The sequence below is a fragment of the Ovis canadensis genome, chromosome 5 (assembly GCF_042477335.2).
Source record: "Ovis canadensis isolate MfBH-ARS-UI-01 breed Bighorn chromosome 5, ARS-UI_OviCan_v2, whole genome shotgun sequence".
In the NCBI taxonomy this organism is placed as follows: Eukaryota; Metazoa; Chordata; class Mammalia; order Artiodactyla; family Bovidae; genus Ovis; species Ovis canadensis.
This window is the reverse complement of record NC_091249.1, coordinates 59605315-59631722: the sequence shown is the minus strand read 5'-3', so window position 1 is coordinate 59631722 and position 26408 is coordinate 59605315. Positions and strand designations below refer to the sequence as shown.

At 49.3% G+C, this 26408-nt stretch overlaps 1 protein-coding gene across 1 annotated transcript; it reads left to right on the top strand.

The window, feature by feature from the left end:
- The first annotated feature begins 22506 nt into the window (after window positions 1–22506).
- TIFAB (TIFA inhibitor) lies at window positions 22507–25804 on the top strand. The gene is made up of 2 exons (XM_069592886.1): window positions 22507–22615; window positions 24752–25804. The coding sequence occupies exons 1-2, from the start codon at window positions 22551–22553 to the stop codon at window positions 25353–25355; spliced, it is 669 nt and encodes a 222-aa protein (XP_069448987.1). The 5' UTR covers window positions 22507–22550; the 3' UTR covers window positions 25356–25804.
- The last annotated feature ends 604 nt before the right edge of the window (window positions 25805–26408 follow it).

The window sequence follows — 26408 nt, the reverse complement described above, 5'->3', positions numbered from 1 at the left end:
AGGAAGGCTTCTTGACTGTGGAAGGCTGAATAATGGCCCCAAACATATCTGCTTCTTAATCCTGAAACCTGTGAATGGTGCCTTGATATGGCAAAAGAAAGAACAATAACTTATATGGTAAAGGGTGTGATTAAATTAAGGCTATTGAGACAAACAAATCACCCTAGATTATCTCTGTGGGACTAAATGCAATCACAGATATCTTCACAAAAGGCAGGCATAGAGAGGTTTCACACACATAGAGGAGGGGCCCCATGTAGAGTGAGTAGGGCTTGAAGATGCTGGCCTTGAAAACTGAGTGATGAAGCCACAGGCAGCTAACAGGAGCTGGAAAAGGCAAGGAAAGGCTGCTTCCCCTACAGCTTCTGAGAGGAGCATGGCTCTGCTGACACCTTGGTTTAAGCCCTGTGATACTGATTTCAGACTCCTGGCTTCCAGAACTACACAGGCTGAAGTTTGTATCAGTTTCTTATGGTAGCGATAAGAAATATCTCACACAAGGGCTGCAATCTCAAAGGCTAACAGGAGCAAAACAGATGAGACAGGCTGGAAGGGACTGAGTGTCCCACTCATCTTGAGGGTGCAGACTGATACCCTGGAGGGACAGGAGCACAGGCTGGCCTCATTTTCTGACTTTTTAAGAGAAGCTGCAAACAAGGTTTATATTTCCAAGGTCCTGATTTCAAAATGTTGACAACCTAGATTAAGTGTTAAAAATACTAGCCCAAACCAACCACCAATTTCTTGTTTGAGAACAAAGAATCCATGAAGGGGAGATGCCAAGTCCTGGTGGCTCCCAGGTTAGACTGGGATGCCTGAGAGTTAGGACTATTTACCTTAAAGACTCATGGAGGAATTAGAGTCCCAGGGTTAAAGCACCATAACCATTTTTTCCTACTAAGATATAGCTGACTTACAATATTATATTAGTTTCAGGTGTACAACATAGTGATTCAAAATTTTTTATAGATTGTATTCCATTTATAGTTATTATGAAAAATTGGCTATATACCCTGTGCTGTATAGTATATCCTTGTAAGTTGTGTGCTTGTCGTAGTTTGTACTTAATCCTCCACCCCTGTCTTGCTCCTCCCTCTCCCCACTGGTAACCACTAGTTTGTTCTCAATATCTGTGAATCTGTTTCCTTTTTTTAATCATATTCATTTATGTTATGTTTTCGGATTCCATATATAAGTGATAACAGACAGTATTTGTCTTTCTTTGTCTGACTTATCTCACTAAGCATAATAACCTTCAGGTCCATGCATGTTGCTGCAAATGGCCAAAATTTCATTACTTTTTATGGCTGAGTAGCATTCCATCGCACACATACACATATATACATATGTATATGCGGCCCGCCAGGCTCCTCAGTCCATGGTATTATTCAGATGAGAATAATGGGGTGGGTTGCCATTTCCTTCTCCAGGGCGCCTTCCTGACCCAGGGATTAAACCGAGGTCTCCCACATTCAAGGCAAATTCTTTACCACCTGAGCCACCAGGGAAACCCCATATATATGTACTTTAATATATATATATATATATATATATCACATCTTCATCAGTTTGTCTCATAAAAAATTTGAATGCCAGTGCAGCTATATGTTTGCAAACACTTAGAACAAATAAGAGGTGTGACATGAATCACTCCAACAGTGACTGCAAAATATCAGTAATGAATGAAAAGCTGTGTCATTGATTTTATTAAATACTGGTATTGAAAAAAGTTATTCACTTTCTAATGAAAAATCTTCTGGCCCTCAACTGTGTGGAATAAAGAATGAAACCGAGAGAGGAAGGAAGAGGCAGGCCTACCACTCACACCTCACAGGGCGTCTCTGCCAGCAGGAGGGAGCAGAGTCTCTGGAAGAGTGAGGTGGGTGCTATGGCATAGAAAGACACGAGACTGCGGGGTCCCAGGGAACCGATGAGACAGCCCATCCCACTGAGCATCCTGCCTCTAAATACACAGGTAGGAATCCAGGAGTGTGCTCCTTGGAATTCACTCAAATGAGTTAAAACCAAATGTCCACACCAAAAAAACTGCTCACAGATGTTTACAGCAGCTTTACTCATGAGTGGGTGCGTTCTAAGTCACTTCAGTTGTGTCTGACTCTGTGGAACTCTACGGACTGTAGCTCACTAGGCTCCTCTGTCCATGGTATTCTCCAGGCAAGAATACTGAAAGTGGGTTGCCATGCCCTCCTCCTGGGGATCTTCCCGACCCAGGGATCAAACCCGAGTCTCTTACATCTCCAGCATTGCAGGTAGATTCTTTACCTTCTGAGCCGGCAGGGAAGCCCAGCTTTACTCATAGCTGCCTCAAATTGAAAGCAACCAAGATGTCTTTCCAAAGATGAGTGGATACATAAACTTGTGATACATCTAGGCAACAGAATATTATTCAACACTGAAAGGAAATGAAAAGACATGGAGGAAACTTAAATGCACATAAGTAAGTGAAAGAAGCCAATTTGAAAAGGCTACGTACTCTGGGATTCCAACGATATGACATTCTGGAAAAGGCACAGCTATGGAGACTTTAAAAAGATTTGTAGTCTCCCGAAACAGGGGAGACAGGGATGAATAGACAGCACAGAGGAGTCTCAAGGGAGTGAAACTACTCTGTGTGATACCACAATGGTGACACCTGTCATTATACATTTTCCAAAACTCTGGGGGGCGAACAACAACGAAAGTGAACCCTAAGTAAACTATGGAATTGGAGTGACAATGATGTGCCAATGTAGGCTCATAGACTGTAACACAGGTTCCCCTCTGGTGAAGAATGTTGGCAGTGGAGGCAGCTGTGTGTTGAGGGGCCGGGGGGGTACATGAAAATTGTCTGTACTTCCTGCTCATTTTTGCTCTGAACCTCAAATTGTTCTAAAAAAAATAATACCTGTTTTTTCTTTTTTTAATGCAAGCAAGACCTTTGCGCACAGAAAAGTTGCCCAACAGCGCTCCCTAGCAGCACAAGCTGTGATCTTTCTTACATAGAGTAGAGCTTGGAAACTAGAGGAGATTTTGCTTCTCTGCTGCTGCTGCTGCTGCTGCTGCCGCCAAGTCGCTTCAGTCGTGTCCGACTCTGTGCGACCCCATAGATGGCAGCCCACCGGGCTCCCCCGTCCTTGGGATTCTCCAGGCAAGAACACTGGAGTGGGCTGCCATTTCCTTCTCCAATGTATGAAACTGAAAAGTGAAAGTGAAGTCGCTCAGTCATGTTGACTCTTCGCGACCCCATGGACTGCAGCCCACCAGGCTCCTCGGTCCATGGGATTTTCCAGGCAAGAGTACTGGAGTGGGTCACCATTGCCTTCTCCCTTGCTTCTCTGAGCTTCACTTATTGATAACTTGGGCATGTTGGGGATTAGAGGGGAGGGCAGGGTGATGGAAGGAAAGGCAGGCTGAGGCTGGCATTTGCCAAGCCCTGGATCTGGTGTTTTCGCCAGGTTTCCAAGCCATGGCTTGTACTGAAGGCTCACGAAGTCTGCCACACTTGAGCTCAGAGCTCCCTGGGGTTTTATTGGAAGGTGTTGGAGGCATCCCCATGGTCTGTGGAAAGACCACCCACAGTAAGGTTTCCCTCCAAATGGTTGAACCGCGATGGCTGGGGGCCTCACCTAGACACTCTGCAGCTCTGCAAGATATGGGCCCACCAGGGACTGTGTGCCCATCCCAATGCCTGGCCCGCTCACATCAGGCAGGTGGGTGGACAGGCAGAGGACCACACCTACCCAGCAGGCGCGCGCCGGGTCAGTGGCCACCAAGCAGAAACAGTTGTGCACCGGACCAGTGGGTGACAGCTTCACCCAGCCTCACTGGTGATTTACGCTTCTCAAGGTGATGCAGTCCCAGGGAGCCTCTGGAAAACCACTTGGAGAGAGAGCTCTGGAGGCAGGATTTCTCATTTTCTCATCACTTTTCCATTTTCATGATATAGCTCCCTCCTGGGGCCAAGGGAAGGGGAAAAGGCTTTTTATATTATAGCAGCAGCCATGTGGAAAAGACATATTTCCCGGGACATTGGATTCGGGGTGAAGACGCACATTTGTAAAGCATATGTGAAAAATGTCGTGCATGGAAGGTATGAAATATATGTCGTTGTGGCTCAGGCTAGTTTTGTGAAACACATAGGACAGGGAGAGCAAGGCCACCGGGGAGAACACGAGCTGCTGGCCTTGAGGCTGTGTCCACGGAGCCGGGCACCGGACAGTGTTGGGAGAGAGGTGGGTGGGCGTGGCTGCAGCGTATTTTCATGTTTGCTGTCCTTGCAGAAGGAGGATTGGAAGGCAGGCAGGACACTCATTAGAGCACTTACCTGTTGGGAAGAGGGGTGAGGAACTCTGAAAGCTACTCCTTTTTATCTTTTCAAAGATTGTGAATAATGTGAATATATAACCGTTTCAAAACATGACATAAAAATAAAACAAAAGGCTTTTTCACTTTGTGCCTCCATCTCAGAACAGACTAGAACCTTCAGAGAAAAACTGCATCTTTATTTTAAAAAATATTTATTTATTTATTTGATTGCACCAGGTCTTAGTTGGAGCACGTGAGACCTTTAGTTTTGGTGTGTGGGATCTAGTTCCCTGACCAGGGATCAAACCCAGGCCACTTATATTGCAAATTCGGAGTCTCAGCCACTGGACCACCAGGGAAATGAAAGTCACTCAGTTTGTGACCCCATGGACTGTCTAGTTCTCTATAGAACTATAGACTCCAGGCTGTATAGACTCCATAGATTCTATAGAATTCTCCAGGCCAGAATACTGGAGTGGGTAGCCATTCCCTTCTCCAGCAGATCTTCCCAACCCAGGGAGCGAACCCAGGTCTCCCACATTGCAGGCAGATTCTTCACCAGCTGAGCCATGAGGAAAGTCCAAGAATACTGGAGTGGGTAGCCTATCCCTTCTCCAGCAGAACTTCCCGACCCAGGAATCAAACCGGGGTCTTCTGCATTGCAGGTGAAGTCTTCACCAGGGCTTTCCTGGTAGCTCAGACTTCCTCCCTCCCTTTCTCTGTGCCCAGTGACTGGCTGTCCGCCACCCTCTTGTGCACAGAGGCCTGTACCACGCTGTGCGCAGCAGGCCAGCAGCTGCTGCCGTGACCACCCCCCTCTCTCAGGGAAGCCTTTCCCCAAATAAACTGCAGTTCTCCTGCTGCTCTTTTAGGCTGCCCCCTTGCTCTGCTTTCTAAGAAGACAGAGGGCTGATCATGCGGCTTTTCACTGTAGCAAGATAGCAGTCAATCTCCCTCTCTGGGAATAAATCTCTAGCAGTCGAGCCCAGCTCTGAGCTTTTATACCCTTGAGGAGTATGCTAACGGGGCTGAAGAAAGATGACTCAGTGGTCTTCCAATATCTGGTCTCCCTTTCTCCTATGATAAGAGAGCTGTCACTCGGTCCCTGAGCACACTGCTACCCAGCCTCCTTTGTAGCCAGGTCTAGCCCCTGGCTAAGGCCAGGCCGCAAGGATGTGAGTGAAGTGATGTGGGCAGTTTTCGGGATATGACTTAAAGGGAGAGAACATGTCATGCGCTTTTCCCTCTGCCCCACCAGAGCTGGCTGGGATGCAGACCTGGGTGGCGAGAGCCTTCTGGAGCAACACGGATGAGGACAATACTTGGGACTGATCGAGTGACAGCTTAGAAAGAACTCAGGTTGCTGACATCATGGAGCAATCATTAGGGACCTCGACTGCTTATACCTGGCCTATTAGGTAAGAGACAAATATGTTTCTTGTTGAAGCCTCTGCTTTATTTATTTTTATTAAAAAAAATTTATTCTTATTTATTTGATTGCAACAGGTCTTAGTTGTAGCACTTGGAAGCTTTTATTGTGGCATGTGGGATCAAGCTCCCTGACCAGGGATCAATCCCAGGCCTCCCTACACTGGAAACACAGAATTTTAGCCACTGGGCCACCAGGGAAGTCCTGGAACCATTGCTTTAGATCTGTGTTAAACCAACCAAACTTTCATTATGCTGGAAAGAGAAGAGAGGGAGGGAAAATGTAGAGAAAAACTTAGTGTGGGAAGTCTGGAGAAGACACAATAGGACACCACCACCTTGCCTCTCTTCATCTAGGTTTTGGCAATCAATATAGTCACACTCTGATGCCTTACATGTGAAAGTGAAAGTCACTCTGTCATGACCAACTCTGCAACCCCATGGACTGCAGCCCCTCAGGCTCCTCTGTCCACGGGGATTCTCTAAGCAAGAATACTGGAGTGGGTTGCCATGTCCTCCTCCAGGGGATCTTCCCAACCCAGGGACCAAACCCAGGTCTCCCATATTGCAGGCAGACTCTCTGCTAACTGAGCCACCAGGGAAGCCCAGGAATACAGTGGGTAGCCTATCCCTTCTTCAGGGGATCTTCCTGACCCAGGAATTGAACTGGGGTCTCCTGCATTGCAGGCAGATTCTTTACCAACAGAGCTCCCAGGGAAGCCCCTATGCCTTACATACCTGACCTCAATCTCATTTCCTCCTCACGCCCTCGCTATTTCATCAGTGGGAAACTGAGGATTGGAGAGCTTACAGAACTTGCCCAAGTCCCTTGATTCTTTAGTGGTGGATATGGGATTAGGATTCAGTCCACCTGACCCCCGAGCCACACTGCCTTCCAGAGACCCCGACTGCAGGTTCTCTGGGCATGGCACCATGCAGGCTGTATGCGGAACCTTCCTTCTCTGGTGATCTCCCACATTCTGGGGGCAGAGACTACTGTGGCTTGGGGTACTCAACAGGACAGCAGAGACAGGAAAACAAGCTAAGTGATGAAATAAGCTAAGTGATGCCCCATCGACCCCCATAAACTTTGGGGCTTTGACAGGGTCAGGGGAGAGACTGGAGGGGAAGAGCCAGGGGGACCTGGAGGTGATGATCACGGCAGAACCTTGGCGCATGTGCTGAGGCTGAGGAAGCAGCAGCCTCCTCCTTCTCTGGTTTTCTGACGTCTGGCTCCCTCTAGCCTGAGTGAGGCTTTACTCATGTACGTCCCTATCTTGAGATGCCCCTTCCTCCTCATTAACTTAGTCAGCTCCTACTGGTTCTTCAAGATTGGCCCTGCCATCATCTCCTTGAGGAAACCCTCCTAATCCCCCTCCTAAAGCTGGTTTTGGCACATTGCTGGAACTCCCCTGTCCTCATGCTTCACTCCTGGGTCCTACTGGGTGGTACCTGTCTGAGAGTCTGTCTTCTGCATGCACCTATCTGGACCTCCTTGAGTGCAGAGCTTATCTTCGTGTGCTTGATCACTGCAGAGCCTATCCAGGGCTGGGTGCAGAGGAGGCCAGTTTCCTTTGAGTCCTGCCTGCTCCTTGGGAAGGGGCTCCAGGAGCCCCACGTGGAAATACACATAAATGAGCTGGCACTTGGCTCTAGACGCATGCCGGGGTAGTGTCCTGAGCGGGGAGGTCTGGCAAGCTTCTGTTCTGTGTGTGGAAACAACTGTTGGCCCCCATGGGCTCAGAGTACATGCATACATGGGGGTGGCCCAGGAGCCCCATGGCCTAGGGATCCTACTACCACCAAAGCCTCCACTCCCCAGAAGTTTCCAAGATCCATCTGTTTGTCCCAGACTGAAATGCAGGTCATGTGGGGTCTGTCTTCCACTCCAAAGTGAGGTTTCCCTCTTTCACTGGTTTCGAAATTCCAATTTGTATTAAGCTGGTAAAGGAGAATTAAAAGCAGACAATTTAAATTTGCAACACAAAGCCACAGAAATTGCCAGAGGGCTTTCCCTTTGTTTTGGCAAAATCAGGCCACATTGCACTCACTATGTGTGGTGACGGCAGCTTCCCGAGGTGGCAATTGAGGCTCCCGGCCCCAAAGCTGGGCCAGGCTGTTTTTCTTGGCACCAGAAGCCTCCCATGATTTAGCATTCTTCCCAGGAAATTCGGGTCCTTCTCCGGCTCCTGATGACTATTCCAGATGCGGGAGGCAGCTTGAGGTGTAAGAGGCCGAGGGAGCAAGTTGACGGTCAGCACAGGCCTCCCCCAAACGCCCTCTACTGGTGGTACTCTGCATCCTAGAGAGTAGTTTTCCCTGTGGGTATTATCCACCAGTGTGAAGAATCAGTCTTCTAGGAAGAGCTCTAAATTACGAGCAAATCAAAAGTCTGGAAGTGCTTTGAATCTCCGGGTTTTGTGTGTCTCCTGCATCAGGAGTTCAGAACTCTGCTCCTGGGCTCTGAGTCTGGGGCCCAAATCTGCAAAACACAGTGCTCGGTGGTGGCCGTCTGGCCGCAGGTTTATTTAGAAACCCAAGGTAGCAAAAACGTAACAGTGACAACAACCCTTACTCTTAAAATCTGAGACAACGGGAACACTGGGAAAGTGCAGAGAGCAGGAGCACAGGACCCATTCACAGGCAGAAAACAGCCGGCAGGTGCCTGGTAATGACCCACCCCACACACCGCTGATTCATGGATCTGCCCACTGACACCTCCCTGAGATTTACATTGTTAGAAAACAATCCACACTGCTGAGAGTGCAGTGTGTTGTTTTGAATGAAGAGTATTTTTGTTAAACAATATAAAGATGGGAACGTGAAATTAATGAAACCTACAAGGTGAATTTGAATGCTTTTTGTTTTGCATTGTAGCCGAGGTAAGTAACGTATTTTAAATTCAACCAAATATGGTCAAATTTGATAATCTGTCACCATCAAACTTACATCTTATTTTCAGATAACTATTTGAAAGAAAACTGGATATCCACATGAAGCTGGACTCTGGGCTCCTGCAGTACCCAGTATTTAAAAATTACCTCAGGGACTTCCCTGGTGGGCCAGTCTTTAAGAATTCACCTGCCAATGCGAGGGACACGGGTTTGATCCCCGGTCCAGGAAGATCCCACATGCTTCAGAGCAAGGAAGCCTGTGTGACACACGACCAAAGCCTGTGCGCCCTAGAGACCGTGCTCGGCGACAAGAGAAGCCGGCGCAGTGAGAAGCCCGCACAGTGAGAAGCCCACGCGTCGCAGTGAAGAGTAACCTCGGCTTGAGGCAGCTAGAGAGAGCCTGTGAGCTGCAACGAAGATCCAGTGCAGCCAAAAGCAAATAAAATAAACATCTGTGATGGTTAATTTAAAAAATAAAATTACCTCAAAATAAATAAAGACTTAAATGGAAGAACCCAAACTATACAACTCTTAGAGGATGAGCTTCATGACATTGCTGCTGCGGCTAAGTCACTTCAGTCGTGTCTGACTCTGTGCGACCCCATAGACGGCGGCCCACCAGGCTCCCCCGTCCCTGGGATTCTCCAGGCAAGAACACTGGAGTGGGTTGCCATTTCCTTCTCCAATGCAGGAAAGTGAAAAGTGAAAGTGAAGTCCCTCAGTCACGTCTGACTCTGAGCAATCCCATGGACTGCAGCCTACCAAGCTCCTCCATCCATGGGATTTTCCAGGCAAGAGTACTGGAGTGGGGCTGGGCAATAACTTCTTGGAAGTAAAGTGAAGTCACTCAGTCCAGTCACGTCCGACTCTTCGCGACTCCATGGACTGTAGCCTATCAGGCTCCTCTGTCCATGGGATTTTCCAGGCAAGAGTACTGGAGTGGGTTGCCATTGCCTTCTCCAGAGGATCTGCCCCACCCAGAGATCGAACCAGGGTCTCCTGCATCGTAGGCAGACGCTTTTACCGTCTGAGCCACCAGGGAAGCCCAGGCAACAAAAGAAAAAACAGGCACATTGGGCTACATCAAAATCTTAAATTTCTGTGCCTCAAAGGACACAACAGAGAGAAAAGGCAACCCATAGAATGGAAGAAAATATTTGTGTATTCCATATCGAACAAGAAGTTAATATCCAGAATCTGTAAAGAACTCCTATAACTTAATAACAAATAACCTGATTCAAAAATGGGCAAAGGACTTAAAGTAGAAATTTCTCCAAAGACAATAAATAAATGGCCAACAGCATATCAAAGATATTCAACATCACTAATTGGGGAAATGCAAATCAAAATCACAATGATATATTCCCTCACACCCATTCGAATAGCTACTATAAAATAAAAATAGTAAAAACCACACAACAACAGAAAATAACAAGCGTTGTCAAGGATGTGGAAAAATTGCAACCCTTCTACACTGTTGGTAGGAATGTAAAATGGTGTAGCCACTATTGAAAAACAGTAGGGGAATTCCTCAACATATTAAACACAGAATTAACATATGATCCAGAAATTCCACTGCTTTATACATCCAAAAGAACTGAAAACAAGGTATCAAACGGGTATTTATGCATATTGTTCCCAGCGACATTGTTAACAACAGCCTAAAGTGGAAGCAACCCAAATGTCCACTAACAGATTAATAAGCAAAATGTGGTATATGCGTGCAGTGAGCTATTATTCAGTTTTAAAATGAGTGAATTCAGACACATGCTACAACATGAGTGAACCTTAAAGATATTATGTCGGGCGACATATGCTGATCACACAAAAGGACAAATATGTGTGATTCCCCTTATATGAGGTATCTAGAATAGTCCATCTGGGTCGTGAAGATCTTTTTTTGTACAGTTCTTCCATGTATTCTTGCCACCTCTTCTTAATATCTTCTGCTTCTGTTAGGTCCAGACCATTTCTGTCCTTTATCAAGCCCATCTTTGCATGAAATGTTCCCTTGGTGTCTCTAATTTTCTTGAAGAGATCTCTAATCTTTCCCATTCTGTTCTTTTCCTCTATTTCTTTGCATTGATCGCTGAAGAAGGCTTTCTTATCTTTTCTTGCTATTCTTTGAAACTCTGCATTCAGATGCTTATATCTTTCCTTTTCTCCTTTGCTTTTTGCCTCTCTTCTTTTCACAGCTATTTGTAAGGCCTCCCCAGACAGCCACTTTGCTTTTTTGCATTTCTTTTCCATGGGGATGGTCTTGATCCCTGTCTCCTGTACAATGTCACGAACCTCATTCCATAGTTCATCAGGCACTCTATCTATCAGATCTAGGCCCTTAAATCTATTTCTCACTTCCACTGTATAATCATAAGGGATTTTATTGAGGTCATACCTGAATGGTCTAGCGGTTTTCCCTACTTTCTTCTATTTGAGTCTGAATTTGGTAATAAGGAGTTCATGATCTGAGCCACAGTCAGCTCCTGATCTTGTTTTTGTTGACTGTATAGAGCTTCTCCATCTTTGGCTGCAAAGAATATAATCAATCTGATTTCGGCGTTGACCATCTGGTGATGTCCACGTGTAGAGTCTTCTCTTGTGTTATTGAAAGAGGATGTTTGCTATGACCAGTGCAGTTTCTTGGCAAAACTCTATTAGTCTTTGCCCTGCTTCATTCTGCATTCCAAGGCCAAATTTGCCTGCTACTCCAGGTGTTTCTTGACTTCGTACTTTTGCATTCCAGTCCCCTATAATGAAAAGGACATCTTTTTTGGGTGTTAGTTCTAAAAGGTCTTGTAGGTTTTCATAAAACCATTCAACTTCAGTTTCTTCAGCACTACTGGTTGGGGCATAGACTTGGATAACTGTGATATTGAATGGTTTGCCTTGGAGATGAACAGAGATATTCTGTCGTTTTTGAGATTGCATCTAAGTACTGCATTTCAGACTCTTTTGTTGACCATGATGGCTACTCCATCTCTTCTGAGGGATTCCTGCCCACAGTAGTAGATATAATGGTCATCTGAGTTAAATTTACCGATTCCAGTCCATTTTAGTTTGCTGATTCCTAGAATGTCGATGTTCACTCTTGCCATCTGTTGTTTGACCACTTCCAATTTGCCTTGATTCATGGACCTGACATTCCAGGTTCCTATGCAATATTGCTCTTTACAGCATCGGACCTTACTTCTATCACCAGTCACATCCACAGCTGGGTATTGTTTTTGCTTTGGCTCCATCCCTTCATTCTTTCTGGAATTATTTCTCCACTGATCTCCAGTAGCATATTGGGCACCTAATGACCTGGGGAGTTCCTCTTTTGGTATCCTATCATTTTGCCTTTTCCTACTGTTCATGGGGTTCTCAAGGCAAGAATACTGAAGTGGCTTGCCATTCCCTTCTCCAGTGGACCACGTTCTGTCAGACCTCTCCAACGTGACCCGCCCATCTTGAGTTGCCCCGCAGGCATGGCTTGGTTTCATTGAGTTAGACAAGGCTGTGGTCCTAGTGTGATTAGATTGACTAGTTTTCTGTGAGTATGGTTTCAGTGTGTCTGCCCTCTGATGCCCTCTTGCAACACCTACCATCTTACTTGGGTTTCTCTTACCTTGGGCGTGGGGTATCTCTTCACGGCTGCTCCAGCGAGGCACAGCCGCTGCTCCTTACCTTGGACGAGGGGTATCTCCTTACTGCCACTGTTCCTGACCTTCAACGTAATCTAGAGCCAGACATCTTGGAATGTGAAGTCAAGTGGGCCTTAGAAAGCATTACTACGAACAAAGCTAGTGGAGGTGATGGAATTCCAGTTGAGCTGTTTCAAATCCTGAAAGATGATGCTGTGAAAGTGCTGCACTCAATAGGCCAGCAAAATTGGAAAACTCAGCAGTGGCCACAGGACTGGAAAAGGTCAGTTTTCATTCCAATTCCAAAGAAAGGCAATGCCAAAGAATACTCAAACTACCGCACAATTGCACTCATCTCACACGCTAGTAAAGTAATGCTCAAAATTCTCCAAGCCAGGCTTCAGCAATACTTGAACCATGAACTTCCTGATGTTCAAGCTGGTTTTAGAAAAGGCAGAGCAACCAGAGATCAAATTGCCAACATCTGCTGGATCATGGAAAAAGCAAAAGAGTTCTAGAAAAACATCTATTTCTGCTTTATTGACTATGCCAAAGCCTTTGACTGTGTGGATCACAATAAACAGGAAAATTCTGAAAGAGATGGGAATACCAGACCACCTGACCTGCCTCTTGAGAAATCTGTATGCAGGTCAGGAAGCAACAGTTAGAACTCGACATGGAACAACAGACTGGTTCCAAATAGGAAAAGGAGTACGTCAAGGCTGTATACTGTCACCCTGCTCATTTAACTTCTATGCAGAGTACATCATGAGAAACGCTGGACTGGAAGAAACACAAGCTGGAATCAAGATTGCTGGGAGAAATATCAGTCACCTCAGATATGCAGATGACACCACCCTTATGGCAGAAAGTGAAGAGGAGCTAAAGAGCCTCTTGATGAAAGTGAAAGAGGAGAGTGAAAAAGTTGGCTTTAAAGCTCAACATTCAGAAAACGAAGATCATGGCATCCGGTCCCATCACTTCATGGGAAATAGATGGGGAAACAATGGAAACAGTGTCAGACTTTATTTTTGGGGGGCTCCAAAATCACTGCAGATGGTAACTGCAGCTATGAAATTAAAAGACGCTTACTCCTTGAAAGAAAAGTTATGACCAACCTAGATAGTATATTCAAAAGCAGAGACATTACTTTGCTAACTAAGGTCCGTCTAGTCAAGGCTATGGTTTTTCCAGTAGTCATGTATGGATGTGAGAGTTGGACTGTGAAGCAGGCTGAGTGCCGAAGAATTGATGCTTTTGAACTGTGGTGCTGGAGAAGACTCTTGAGAGTCCCTTGGACTGCAAGGAGATCCAACCAGTCCATTCTGAAGGAGATCAACCCTGGGATTTCTTTGGAAGGAATGATGCTAAAGGTGAAGCTCCAGTACTTTGGCCACCTCATGTGAAGAGTTGACTCATTGGAAAAGACTCTGATGCTGGGAGGGATTGGGGGCAGGAGGAGAAGGGGACGACCCAGGATGAGATGGCTGGATGGCATCACGGACTCGATGGATGTGAGTCTGGGTGAACTCCGGGAGTTGGTGATGGACAGGGAGGCTTGGCGTGCTGCGATTCATGGGGTCGCAAAGAGTCGGACACGACTGAGCGACTGAACTGAACTGAGAATAGTCCAACCCACAGACACAAGTAGAATGGTGGTTGCCAGGGGCTAGAGGGAGAGAGAAGTGGAGTTTGCTGTGTAATGGGTTTAAAGTTTCAGTTTTGCAAGATGGAAAGGTTCTGGAGATGGTACAGAAATGTGAATGTGCTTAGCACGACTGCGCTGTGGACTTGAAGTGGCTAAAATGGGAAACCGTGTTATGTGTATTTGACCACAATCTAAAGAGAGATAACTATTTGCAGAGGAACAGTTTTTATTGTGTTGTTTTTGTTGTCTGTTTTCTTTGTCCCTCTGTTATCAGATCTACATGGAGTACTTCTAGGCACCAGGAACCATCTAAATTGCCACACAGAGTTTTTTTCATGGTGTGTTAAAAATCTGCCTTTGAAGACATGCTAATTTCAGAATACGTTTTATTTCTAAAATTTAGTCAAAGTATTTATGCTAGGCTTTTACCTCACTTAATTTAAAACAAAAAGCCCCTGTTTGATGTTGGTGTGCTGTGTTTAAGGCCATCCTTCCTGGCCAGATGCACTGTTTAAATAAGACCAAGCTGTGTTTCTTCAGTATGGGTTCTTGACTGAGAAAGAAAGAAGCCCTTGGCAAAACCTTTTGACCAGGTGAAAGCGGAACCCTCTCCAAGTGTTAAACAAAGACACTGGCTATAGGGCCCCAGGGTTGCACAGGGATGATTATCCTCTTTCTACAGATGAGGACTCCAGGGCCAGAGAGGAAAAGCAACTTGCTACAAAGTATGTCTGCGGCAGAGTCAAGGCTGGGCTCCCGGAGAGGGCTTCGTCCCTGCCCTCTGGCCCACAGCTGCTCCTCGGATGCTGTGGGTGAGGCAGGAGGGGACAGCACCAGGCCAGGATGCAAGACACCGCCTCCTTCCGCAAGCAGCCTAAGGGACAGTCCTGTAGCTCAGCGGGGGGTGGGGGAGGAGGAAGTAAAAGCAGAGGTAATTGCTAGGCTCGCTGGTACTGGCTTGACCCACCCCAAGGTGAGAGCCTAGAAGGCCTCAGAACTCCCAGACACCCTGTCCCCAGGGCCTGCCTCAGGCATTGGTCAGGGCTCCATTGTTGGATTTAGCCTTAAGGAAAACTGACATGTATTAAGAATCTAGAACAATACATTGTTTGTGGGCTTAGCAATGACCCCTGGAACAGTGGAGTGAGCACAGGCAGAATGCTCACAGTCTCTGACTCCTGAGCAGGTAGAGGCCCCCGAGGCCATGCTGGCCTTGCTGTGCAAGGAGGCCTCCTCCATCTGGGAGAGAATGCGGCAGGAATAAGCAACTGGGGCTGCCCCTCCCTCCATCCCCACAGCCTTTCACTTCACCCAGCCCAGACCAGCCATCAGAAGGTTGGGACCCAAGGCCCAGGGAGGGGAAAGGCTTGCCCCTTGGAAGCACAGAAGTTGAGCACAACGATCTGAAGATCAGATGGGAGCTTGAGAGGCAGCTTCACGACCTGCAATCTGGGTGATCTTGAGTTACTTAATTGTGCTTCTACATTCTCATTTGTGAAATAGGATTAATACTGCGACCCCTCTCACAAAGGCAGTGGGCATTAAATAAGACAGTTCACGTGAGGGCTTAGCACAGGACACAGCATATCGTCAGGACTCAGTGCTAACTTCGTTATTGTTTTAAAGTTCAAATGCACCATTACTGCTGTTGTTACCATTCGTGTTAGCCAAGTGCGTAAAGCAAGGTGTGACAGAACCCCTCCAGTGGCTGGGTACCTGACTTCACCGCCCTCCACCAGGCACCACCCCACCAGGTTCCACCTGGCCAGCTCGGAGTCATTCTGCACGAGTCAACACAGCGTCCCCTGGAGGAGGGCTGCCCCGGTGCTCCCCACACTGGCAGTAGAGATGTCCCTCCTGGGGTTCACGTTCTGTGCATCCCTCACAGCATCACCTCTAGAAGTGGCAGAGAATTGTTTTCTCACCTGACAACTCAGAGGGGGCAGAGCACCCTTTGTCCTGATGGTCCTGGAACTACTGCTCCATCCCTATCCAGTGCCCTGAGCACTTGCCTGCATGGGTGCTGAGTCGCTTCAGTTGGGTCCGACTTTGTGACCCTATGGACCTGTAGCCCACCAGGCTCCTCAGTCCGTGGGATTCTCCAGGCAAGAATACTAGAGTGGGTTGCCCTGCCCTCCTCCAGGGGACCTTTCCGACTCAGGGATTGGACCCGTCTCCTGCACTGCAGGTGGATTCTTTAGTGCTGAGCCACTGGGGAAGCCTGTCCTTGAGTGCTTATTAAGTGCCGAGTGCTGGCCTGGGCTAAGTGTGGCGTCTTCATTTCCCCCCGTGGTGGCCCTCCTTGGAGAGGATCACGACTGCTCCATCTCACAGATACGGGGGCAGGCCTGGCCTCTCACCCTCACCGTGCCGCGCGCTGTTTGACCCTGGGCAGGTGGCCTCACCTTTCTGGGCCTGTCTGTCCCTGCACCTGCGCTGTAACAGACCGCTGCTCCGCTCCGCGTGGCCCCTGGCTTCCTGCTTTATCTCCACGCTCAGAGTTGGTGTCCTCTGGTGAGATTTGCTATAAATCCACCTTTGGGCCATTTCAGGGCATTCTGAGCCAGAGAAGCACAGACCACCTTCCCCTCTTTCCCTAGCAGGCCCATAAATGGCCTGGTGGGGGTGGGAGTGGAGGTGGTAGGGGTTGGGGTGGGGCAGTGGGCAGCCCCATTGGCTTGGCAGGCTGAGTGCCCTGCCAGCCAGACAGCCGGAGCACACACGTAGAGAAGGTAGGGCAGTTGGACCCCAGAGAACACCACTCATGAGGCACAGTGGCTTCATCTTTAAGCCCAGGAGTGTAACAGACTAGGCCCAAATCCCGCTTCTGACAGTCCCAGACCTGTGATCTTAATTAATCAACTAATTGCTATGAACCTCAGCTTCATTGTCTGTATAATGAGTAGCCTTCTCCTCCTGGGTTAGGGCCGTGTGTCCCTGCCATAACCTGGAGATTCTTTCTAGAGCATCCGTTTTACTTATCATTTAAAAATGGGATTTCTATTGACTCTGTGCAAATTATATATTCAACTCCCAAATCATGGTTGTTTTAAGCAACCTGAAGGCTCCTGAGAATCTGGGGTTTGTGCAGGCTGTGAGTTGGGTCTGCCAACCCCTCTCCCCAGGATGTATGTTCACTGGACTCTGCTACTCTACAGCCCTCTCCACGTGCTTGGCGTTTTGCATACATCCCATTTAGCCCTCATGCAGCAACAGATTATCCTCATTTTACAGGCCAGATTTCAGGTTCAGAGACGTTGAGTAACTTGTTTGAGGGCACACAGTTGCCACAAGAAGGAGCCAAGCCTCAGACCCGAGTCTGACACCAGAGTCCCCTCCTGCCCACACAGTAGAAGCCCTGGAAGGTGCCCTTCCGCCCCTGAGCTCTCCAAGGAGCACAGCTGGGGACACTGCTCACTGATGTACTCTCCCCAGGGCCGCAGCACCAACGAAGGAGGCCATCCTAGCCAAGGGGGCCGAGCAGAGAGCAGCCAGCACTTCCCCTTCCCCCACTCTCACCCTCCCTGGCTCTCACCTACCCCCTCCGGGGAAAGCCAGACAGACGGTTACCAGACAGACGGTTACCAGCACGACTTCCTGCTGGCCCTCAGGAGATGTAGCCTGAGCAGTTCTTCCTTTTTTAAAAAAAATTTTTTTTTATTTGGCTGCCCTGGGGCTGAGTTGCAGCATGTGAGATCTTGTTCCCTGAGCAAGGATTGAACCCAGGCCCCCCTGCCCTGGGAGCACAGTCTTATCCACCGGTCCACCAGGGAAGTCCCCAGTTTTTCCTATTGTCCGATAAATTCCCTGGCTGTTTCAGTTCTCTCTCTTGCCGGGAACTGCTTTGAATGGAGTTACTGAGGGAACTCAAGGGCCATAAGCAATCTCTTCCTCCCACCCACTCTCCCGTGCCAAGGTTGGGGTTGTGGACACAGCCTTTTTCTCACTGAAGTCTGTTTCCAGGGGGCAGTGAGGAGAGGTGTCCCATGCCCCAAGAAAAAACAAAAGCATGGAGAGGGGATAGGGCTCAACCGAGGTCACACACCTAGGGACAGCACAGCCCCTGCCAGGTTCCTTTCTGGAGCCCATCTCTGCTGGCGGGAAGAAGTACCCGAGCATCACCAGGACGGGAAGGCGGTGTGTGTGAGGAACCCTGGGGAGGAGGCCATGTTTCAGAGACACGCAGCTGGCTGGTGGTCTGGACGAGGCAGACCCACAGGCTGAGAGGAAGGGCTCTGGAACATGGCCAGCCACCTTCCATTCAGCAGGCTCAGTCCCAGGTGTGTCTGCAGACCTTAAAGTACTCCAGAGTGGCCATCTGGACTTCTGGTTATCCATCCATCCATCAGGGAGGTGAAGCTGTACTGAGAAGGGTTATGGTGCTGGCAAGAGCCCTGAGTCTAGCCTGCCTGCCTGCCCCTGGTCCCTCTCCCTCACAAGCCAAATCAGCATGCCTAAAACGCTGAGACTGGAACCACTGCATTCAAGGAGATTGCCTCATGATGATGAAGACAGAGATCAGGGTGAAGCTTCTACTAGCCAAGCAAAGCCAAAGATGGCCAGCAAAGCTTAGCACTTGGGTGAGAGGCCAAGGACAGAGTCTCCCTAAAAGAAACTAATTCTGTTGAAACACACCTGGACTTTTAGCCCCCAGGATTTTGAGACAATACATTTCTCTATTTAAGCCACCCCGTTTGTGGTTCTTTGTTATGGCTGCCCCGGTAAACAAATATACCAGTGAATACCTCTCCATAGAGATCATTCAATATTCTGGCTTCTATTACCATAAGGTGAAGTCGCTCAGTCGTGCCTGACTCTTCGCTACCCCGTGGACTGTAACCTACTAGGCTTCTCCATCCATGGGATTCTCCAGGCAAGAATACTGGAGTGGATTGCCATGTCCTTCTCCAGGGGATCTTCCCGACCCGGGGATCAAACCTGGGTCTCCCGCATTGGAGGCAGACGCTTTAACCTCTGAGCCACCAGGGAAGCTAGTTTTATCTGTTCTTGCATTTCATGTAATCATACTGTCTGTATCATTTGTGCCTGGTTTCTTTTGCTCTCCAAAATGGGCCTAAGATCCACCTCCATCGTTGTATGTATCACTGGTTCATTCTCTTTTTTTACTGCTGTGTAGTTGTTCACTGTATACATTTTAATATATATTTATTATACAATTTGTTTATCCATTTTCTTTTTAATGGACCTTTGGGCTGTTTCCAGTTTGGGGTTAATAGGATAAAACTGCTATGAACATTCTTGTACAGATCTTTTTTGTGGCATATGTAGTGAGATTGTTTCTGCTGATTTTCTCTTGTTTTTTTGACAGTTAAACTGTGGTGTTAGAGAAGACTCTTGAGAGTTCTTTGGACTGCAAGGAGATCAAACCAGTCAGTCACAAATAAAGTCAATCCTGAATATTCACTGGAGGGACCTATGCTGAAGCTGAAGCTGCAATACTTTGGCCACCTGATGTGAAGAGCCGATTCATTGGAAAAGGCCCTGATCTGGGAAAGATTGAAGGTAGGAGGAGAAAGGGATGACAGAGGGTGAGATGGTTGGATGGCATCACAGACTCAATGGACATGAGTTTGAGCAAGCTCCAGGAGATGGTGATGGACAGGGAGTCCTGATGTGCTACAGTCCATGGGGTCACAAAGAGTCAGGCACAACTGAGTGACTGAACAACCTGTAGCTTAATCATGCTGCTGCTGCTAAGTCACTTCAGTCGTGTCCGACTCTGTGCGACCCCATAGACGGCAGCCCACCAGGCTCCCCCATCCCTGGGATTCTCCAGGCAAGAGCACTGGAGGTAGCTTAATCACAGAACACTGTTAATGAGAAGTTGTAGAGGCTCTGTATGATGTAAACTTGGTCTAGCAAGTATTTCTTTTTCTTCTAGAAGGCAGTTAGAGAAGAGAGATTGGGATCATCTGGGGCCAGGTTTCCACCTTCTTAAGACCTAGTCTAGTTTGGTTTGTCCTTAGTCCCCGTGTACTGTAGAGGGTCTCATTTGAAAGTCTGGGGGATTTTTTAGCAGGGTGCCCCTCTTCCCTGGTTGGACCTAACCTCCAAGTTTGGTCTCCCAGCACCAAGAGACAGCCACATCCTCTGCTGAGCCTCTTAGCCTTTGAGCTCTTGCATTTATTTGGTTCCTTGGTGTCTCATTCCTCCTGCTTTGAGACCAGCAGCCATCTTGAAGGTAGAACAGAATATGAGCTCACTTCTCTGCATGCTCTTTTATCCAGGTGCTTAGCTTGAGAATTCCATGGACTGCACAGTCCATGGGGTCACAAAGAGGCAGACATGACTGAGAGACTTTCACTTTCACTTGGCGTCTCAAGGGCTGAGTCCCAGTTTGTGCCTCTGTCTGGGGAGACCCTTGAGAATCTCGGTGGTCACTCTTTGCTCAGCCTGCAGGCCTGCATCACTTTCAAACCAGCAAATGTCTCACAAGGAAGAGGGGTAGCAAGTCAGACTTAAATAAATGGGCTTTCCTGGGACTTCCCTGGCAATCCAGGAGTTAGGACCTCCTTCCAATGCATGAGGTGTGGGTTCAATCATGGTTCGAGAGCTAAGATTCCACATGCATCATGGCCAAAAAGAAGAAAACAGCCAGAACATAAAACAGAAGCAGCATTGTAACAAATTCAATAAAGTCTTTAAAAATGGTCTGCATCAAAAATAAATCTTAAAAAAATTAAAGTAAATGGGCTTTTCTTTTCAGTGGGGTCCTGGCCCCTCAAGTCTAGCTGCCTTGTTGCTCTCCAATATCTTCTAACAAATCTTTTGAAAAACCTACCATTTATAATTGCTTTTAGTGGGAAGTTAGTCTGTCACCGCCTGTTTCATGGAGGCAGTTGAAATCTCGTCATTGATTATTTGTATCAGCTCCCATTCGTTGAGTTCGACTCTGTGTTCCAGGTACCATATCTAAGCTTTTTAATGCTTTTCAAAAAAGGAATCGTCAAAACAGACCATTGAGGTGGGTGCTATGGCTGTCCCCATTTCACAGGTGGAGAACCTGAGTCAGGAAAGGTGAAAAGATTTGTCCAGGATCAGGCAATTATAAAAAAGATACAGAACTTGAATCCGGATACAACTGACACCAAAGCCAACCTTTAACTGCTAGACAACCAGCCTCTCCAGTCTAGCCTTGAGGTTAAGAGCTGGCCTAGGGACTTCTTTGTCCACGAAGCCCTCCTAGAATACTCCAAGTGTCTCTCTCACCTCTGCTCTTCTATTGCAACGACTGTGTATGCCAAGATCTCCATGTGCTCCCACTGAGAATGTTGGCATCCTGGGTATCCTGAAGGTACAGTCCCTGAGGGTGGGCCTCACACACACGCTTGGCACAGCTGATGCTGATTGGACCTCAGAGAGGGAGAGCACATGGAGGAGATGGGACACAGGGAGATAGCTTGGTTCATTTCTGGGGCAGGTATAGCTCCCGTCTCTGGGGGAGCCCCAGTGGTTGTGTCACAGGCTGGGGTGGGCAGGGATGGATGAATGTTTTCAGAGCTCTCTGTTTTTCCTTCCTACTAATGAAGCAAACAACTTGCTGAGAATAGAGGGTGCAGGCTAGGAGTCCTGAATAGTACCCACAGAGACTTAGCCCCAGTGTGCGGCCTGCTGAAATCTCTGGGGCCACAAGGGTAACATGAGGAGGAAGTAAGCAGTGGGCCTGGGGGTCAAGGAGGCAGATTGGAGAGACACCCGCTGGCTGATAGGAGTGGCCCAGCCTACAACACTCACTTGTATAATCTCTAAGAATCCTCAGGATAGCCAGGGTTTGATGGGGAAAAAGTGAAAGGACGATGTTGTTTACTTGTTCTGGGACCTTGGACCCCTTGTTCGCCCCCTGTATAAGATGGGCACATGTCTCTTGCCAGCTTGGCTAGTCGGTGGGTACAGTGGAAGGAAGGCCACACTGGCAGACTAGGTAGAACTGCACCAACTGAAGGGTTACACTGTAGTAACACTGGGGCACTTGCAGGATGGCCAGGCCCCACAGTGCTGCACACACACCCATCTTGGTCTGGTCCAGGCTGCTCCCAAAGGCCAGCGGGACTGACTCCAGATGGGTGGACATGGGGGGGCCCTCCTGCTGTCCTACTGCGGGAGAGGCCGCCCGCTGTGAGCAGCCATTTTCTCCTTCCCTGGAGGCCCTCTCCTTCCCTGAAACACTCAACGGACCACCATGCCCCCCACAGCTCCCTTGGCCACCACCAGTCCAGCCACAGCGGCCCCCTCACAGCCTCCCACAAGCAGTGGGGATGCCCCTCACTGGCCATCTGTCCAAAAGGGCTCCCCTTTCTAACAGGTCTGGGATGCCTTCCCCCCCGCCACCCCACACCTGGCAGGGGAGAAGAGGAACTCAGCCGACACCCTGGAAACATTCTCAAGGTCCTCTGGCCTGCCGAGATGAAACCCAGGAGGGAACTCCGCGGCTTCTCCTAGCCACGGTCCCATGGGGTTTTCAACCTCTCAGCAGCGGGGTTGCACTTCTGCAACAGGAGATTACACTTCCAGTTTCTTTCCTAAAGGGAAAAAGGAAGAGAGCAACAGAGTTGATGTGCATGGTGACGTATATCACCTCCCCAAACCGCAGTTGTCATTGCCATCTCCAGGCCTGCCCCAGCCCAGACTCACATGCCTCCCACCCTCGGGGAGCTCACAGCTGCTGTCCCAGAGCTAGATGCACCCCGGGAAGTAAGGTAGGTGGAGATCAGAGGGGCTTGAACTTAAACTTGAGGGCGGCAGGACGGGGAGCAGGGCCCCTGCAGGCTCCTTGCCAGGCATATACCCCAGAATAACTGGAGATAAGAGAAGAGCTCTGCAAGGCCAGGGGGATTGCTATGGGCTCTGGGGTTCCCAGTGAAGCATAGTAAGGTCACAGGAACAGTGGTGAGCCCTTCTTTCCAAGGGACTCTCTTAGGGTCCCTAGGCCATGGGATTGGTTCCTAGAACTGAACCCCAAGTTTCTGGCCAGGCCTGAGGACTTGGACATCCAGCTTAGCTGTTCTTGTACTTATATAAATGAAAGTAAATAGGGCCGGTGTACACACACCTGAGAGAGAGGCTTTCTGCAGGAATTCTGGGGCCAGACGGAGGATGTGAATGGGTGTGTGGGGGCGGTGTGTGTATGCATGAGGGAAAATGGGGTGTCCTAAGGCCTCACCACTCACTGTCAGATTGAGAGGCTCTCACCATTACTTCACCAAAAGATACGGGGTCCTCCAGAGTTTGTAGGGGATTGAAGCCTGTCCCACAGCCTTTAAGGACCAGACTCTCACATGGGGTTGCTCTGGACTTGATTTCACATGATTTTCACGTGTGTGAGCCTCTTCTCATTTAGCTATTTGGCAAATGTGCCTCCAGACACTTGCTGTGGCCCGGTCCTGTCTGTGCTGGGCAGTGGGACTCGGGGCGTGGAGGCAATTCTACCCTCAGGAGGTCTCAGGGACAACAGAGAAGATGGGACAAGGACCCACATCACTGAAACACAATGGAAAGGGGGCAGCCCTGGGGGGAGTCTCCTTGTTGTGAGGGTCAGAGTGTAGGCAGAGGAAAAGAGCTTCATGGGAGAGGTCACATATGACCCAGGCCTTTAAAGATAAGCAGTTTGGGATGGAAGATGCGTTTTCAGGAAAGAAAGTACTGTAAGCAAAAGCCTGGAGCTGGAAAAAGCATACAGTTAGCTACTCAGATCCACTCAGCCCTCAGTTCCTGCAGAAGGTGGTGGCAGGACCTGGGCCATCTGGGGTTGGTACACATTCCAGGGAGTTTATGTTCCTCAGCTCCGTGGGGGAACAGAGCCTCCCTGCATGTTCCAGTTAGATTCTGAACGACAAATTTCTGGCAATGAAGTTGCTGGGGCAAGGGACATGTACATTGCACGCGGGCAGATATGGCCAGTCGACCTCCAGGGAGCCGCTATCAGTTCTGAGAGAGATCTCAGCTCTTGCCAAGTGCATCCTCAGGACCCGTCTTCTGCCCCAGACTGAGGAGCAGATGTTCACAGCATTAGCATCCATAGGAGCACTTGGAATGTGCTTGTTGCTGTTGTTCAGTCACTCAGTCCTGTCCCAACTCTTTGAGATCTCATGGACTGCAGCACATCAGGCTTCCCTGAGCCTGCTTAAACTCACATCCATTGACTCAGTGATGCCATCCAACCATCTCATCCTCTGGAATGTGCTAGGTGTTTTGTTCTTCCTTGGTGTGTCCAGGCAGCCTTTCCCATCTCCCAGGAGCAGGCAGAGCTTCCCTCTTCTGGTCCCTCCTTAATGCTGGGAACTAGAAGCCCCTTCTCCTTTTGCAGCTGGGTACTCCTGTTGATCTGCTCATTCTAGCAGCTGGTCAGTGCCTGGCTCAGAGGAGGGCTCGGCAAGCGTTTGTCATGTGACTGTCAGATGCAAGGAAAATGGATCCTATCTTCCATCCTTCCTTTCCCAGGAAGCCAGGCAAATTGTCCCCAAATGCCAATATGTCACCAAAACCCCACCACAGTGGCTGGTGTGCCTTGGACTTTGCAAGGACAAGGATGCGCATACCTATGTTATGTTAAAGAGAACTAAAATTTAGAGAGTGAGCGGCATGCCCCACTAACTCACAGAGTGTGTTATGGATGAAGTTGAGGCTAGAAACAGTGGGCCTGAGCTTCACCAGCTCTGGCCATGGCTGCAGCCTGGCTGGAGCAGAGTGACCACATCCACGCTCAGTGCCGGGCTCTGCTTGGCTGGAGGTGACTGGGGACCCCTGAGGGCGGCAAGCAAGTCTGGGCTCAAGGAGTCACAGAGGGAGTGACTGCCACCGCTCAGGCCTGTGCCTCTGTGTTCCATCTTTTCCAGGCTCCTGTCCATGGAGAGGCCCCTCACAGTCCTTCGGGTGAGCCTGCACCACCCCACGCCAGGCTCTGCCACCTTTGCTTATGTCCCTCCTCAGGTGGAGCACGACGCCAGCCCACTGCTTGTGGGCAGGGGACCGGACGCCCACCTCCGGCTGCAGCTCCCGCGCCTCTCCCGCCAGCACCTGTCACTGGAGCCCTACCTGGAGAAGGGCGGCGCCCGGCTGGCCTTCAGCTTGAAGGTCCTGAGCCGCAAGGGCAGCGTGTGGGTCAACGGGCTGACGCTGAGGTTCCTGGAGCAGGTGCCCCTGGGTGCCGTCAACAGAGTGGCCTTCTCTGGCATCCAGATGGTGGTCCGCATCGAGGGAGGCACCTCCCTGGAGGCCTTTGTCTGCTGCTTCCATCTCAGCCCCTCGCCTCTGATTTATAGGCTCCGCGCCGAGGAGACGGACGAACGGGAAAGCGTGCCCCAGGAGCAGCCTCCTCCAGGTTCCGGGCAGGGGGCTCCAGATCACCTGGGGTTTCTCCACAGCCCTCTCCAGCCCAGCCCTGGAGGAGCGCCAGAAATACCTCTCCAGAGGGAGCCCCTAGATGGTGCGCTCAGCTAGCCCCGCCGGCCACCCTGGGGCACGCCTCGGCTGAAACGGGACTTGAAATATTCAAGCTACATCATGCCAGGTTGACAGGCCAGGCCCGCATAATAATGAACCGATTCTGCAAACATGAATGGCGGGGGGTGAAGGGAGCGCCCTCCACAGCCACAGCTATGCGAGGTAACAGGAACTTTATATACTTTTAAAGGCCCTGAGGGATTCTGGGAGCCTCCCTCAGTGTTTCCCCACATTTCCCCCTCTCCTCTGACTAGGAGTTACTTTATGTCGCTAATTTTGTGTGCCGTTTAAGAGTTGGAGTTTGAGGTTGCACCAGGAATGCAGGGACACATGTAACAATTACGTTTGTGGTAGCTCGGGGTTACCTTGGGCTTTCAAATACCCACAGGCTCTCGGGGCTTAGGGAAGCCTGTGTTTAATAAACTGCAAGTATTTCATTAAGCTGGCATGCCCAACAGGATTCCCTGATCCCCTAGATGGGCCGCATGCAGCCACGTCGTCACGCAGAGGTGGGGGCGGGAAACAGAGAAGAGGTGTAAGAGGAAATTGGAGAGGTGGGGGCCCACATCTCTGGAAAGGACGAAGGTAGAGTCCAGGGTTTCCTGGGGATGGAGAGCTGGGGGCTGGGCCTGCGTGGGAATTCACCGTCGCCATAACCGCCTCATCCTCACGGTCCCTCACTCTCACCTGAGGATGGAAGTCTTGGAGAGCTAGAGAGCAGAGGCCTCCAGGGGAAGGCAGCTTCCCGCAGCAGTGGGCTCCTCCAGGACTAACGCTGTGAGGCGGGGTGGGAGGCTGCGGTAGGATGCAGTGCAGCGGTTATTTCACTCCCCGGCGGCTCATGTGCCCAGGCGGGTGGACTAGCAGGGGATCAAGCATGGGCTCATTTTCTCAGCAAATGTTGGGAAGCAAGTGCTGGGGAGCAGAGCATAAGCAGCCACACTCCATGCCATCCTGGGGACAGGGAGTGTGGTTTAGAAACCATGTTCACCTGTGTAATAAAAGGAGGGGCCTCAGAGTCAGATGGTTGCCATCAGCCTAGACCCTGCT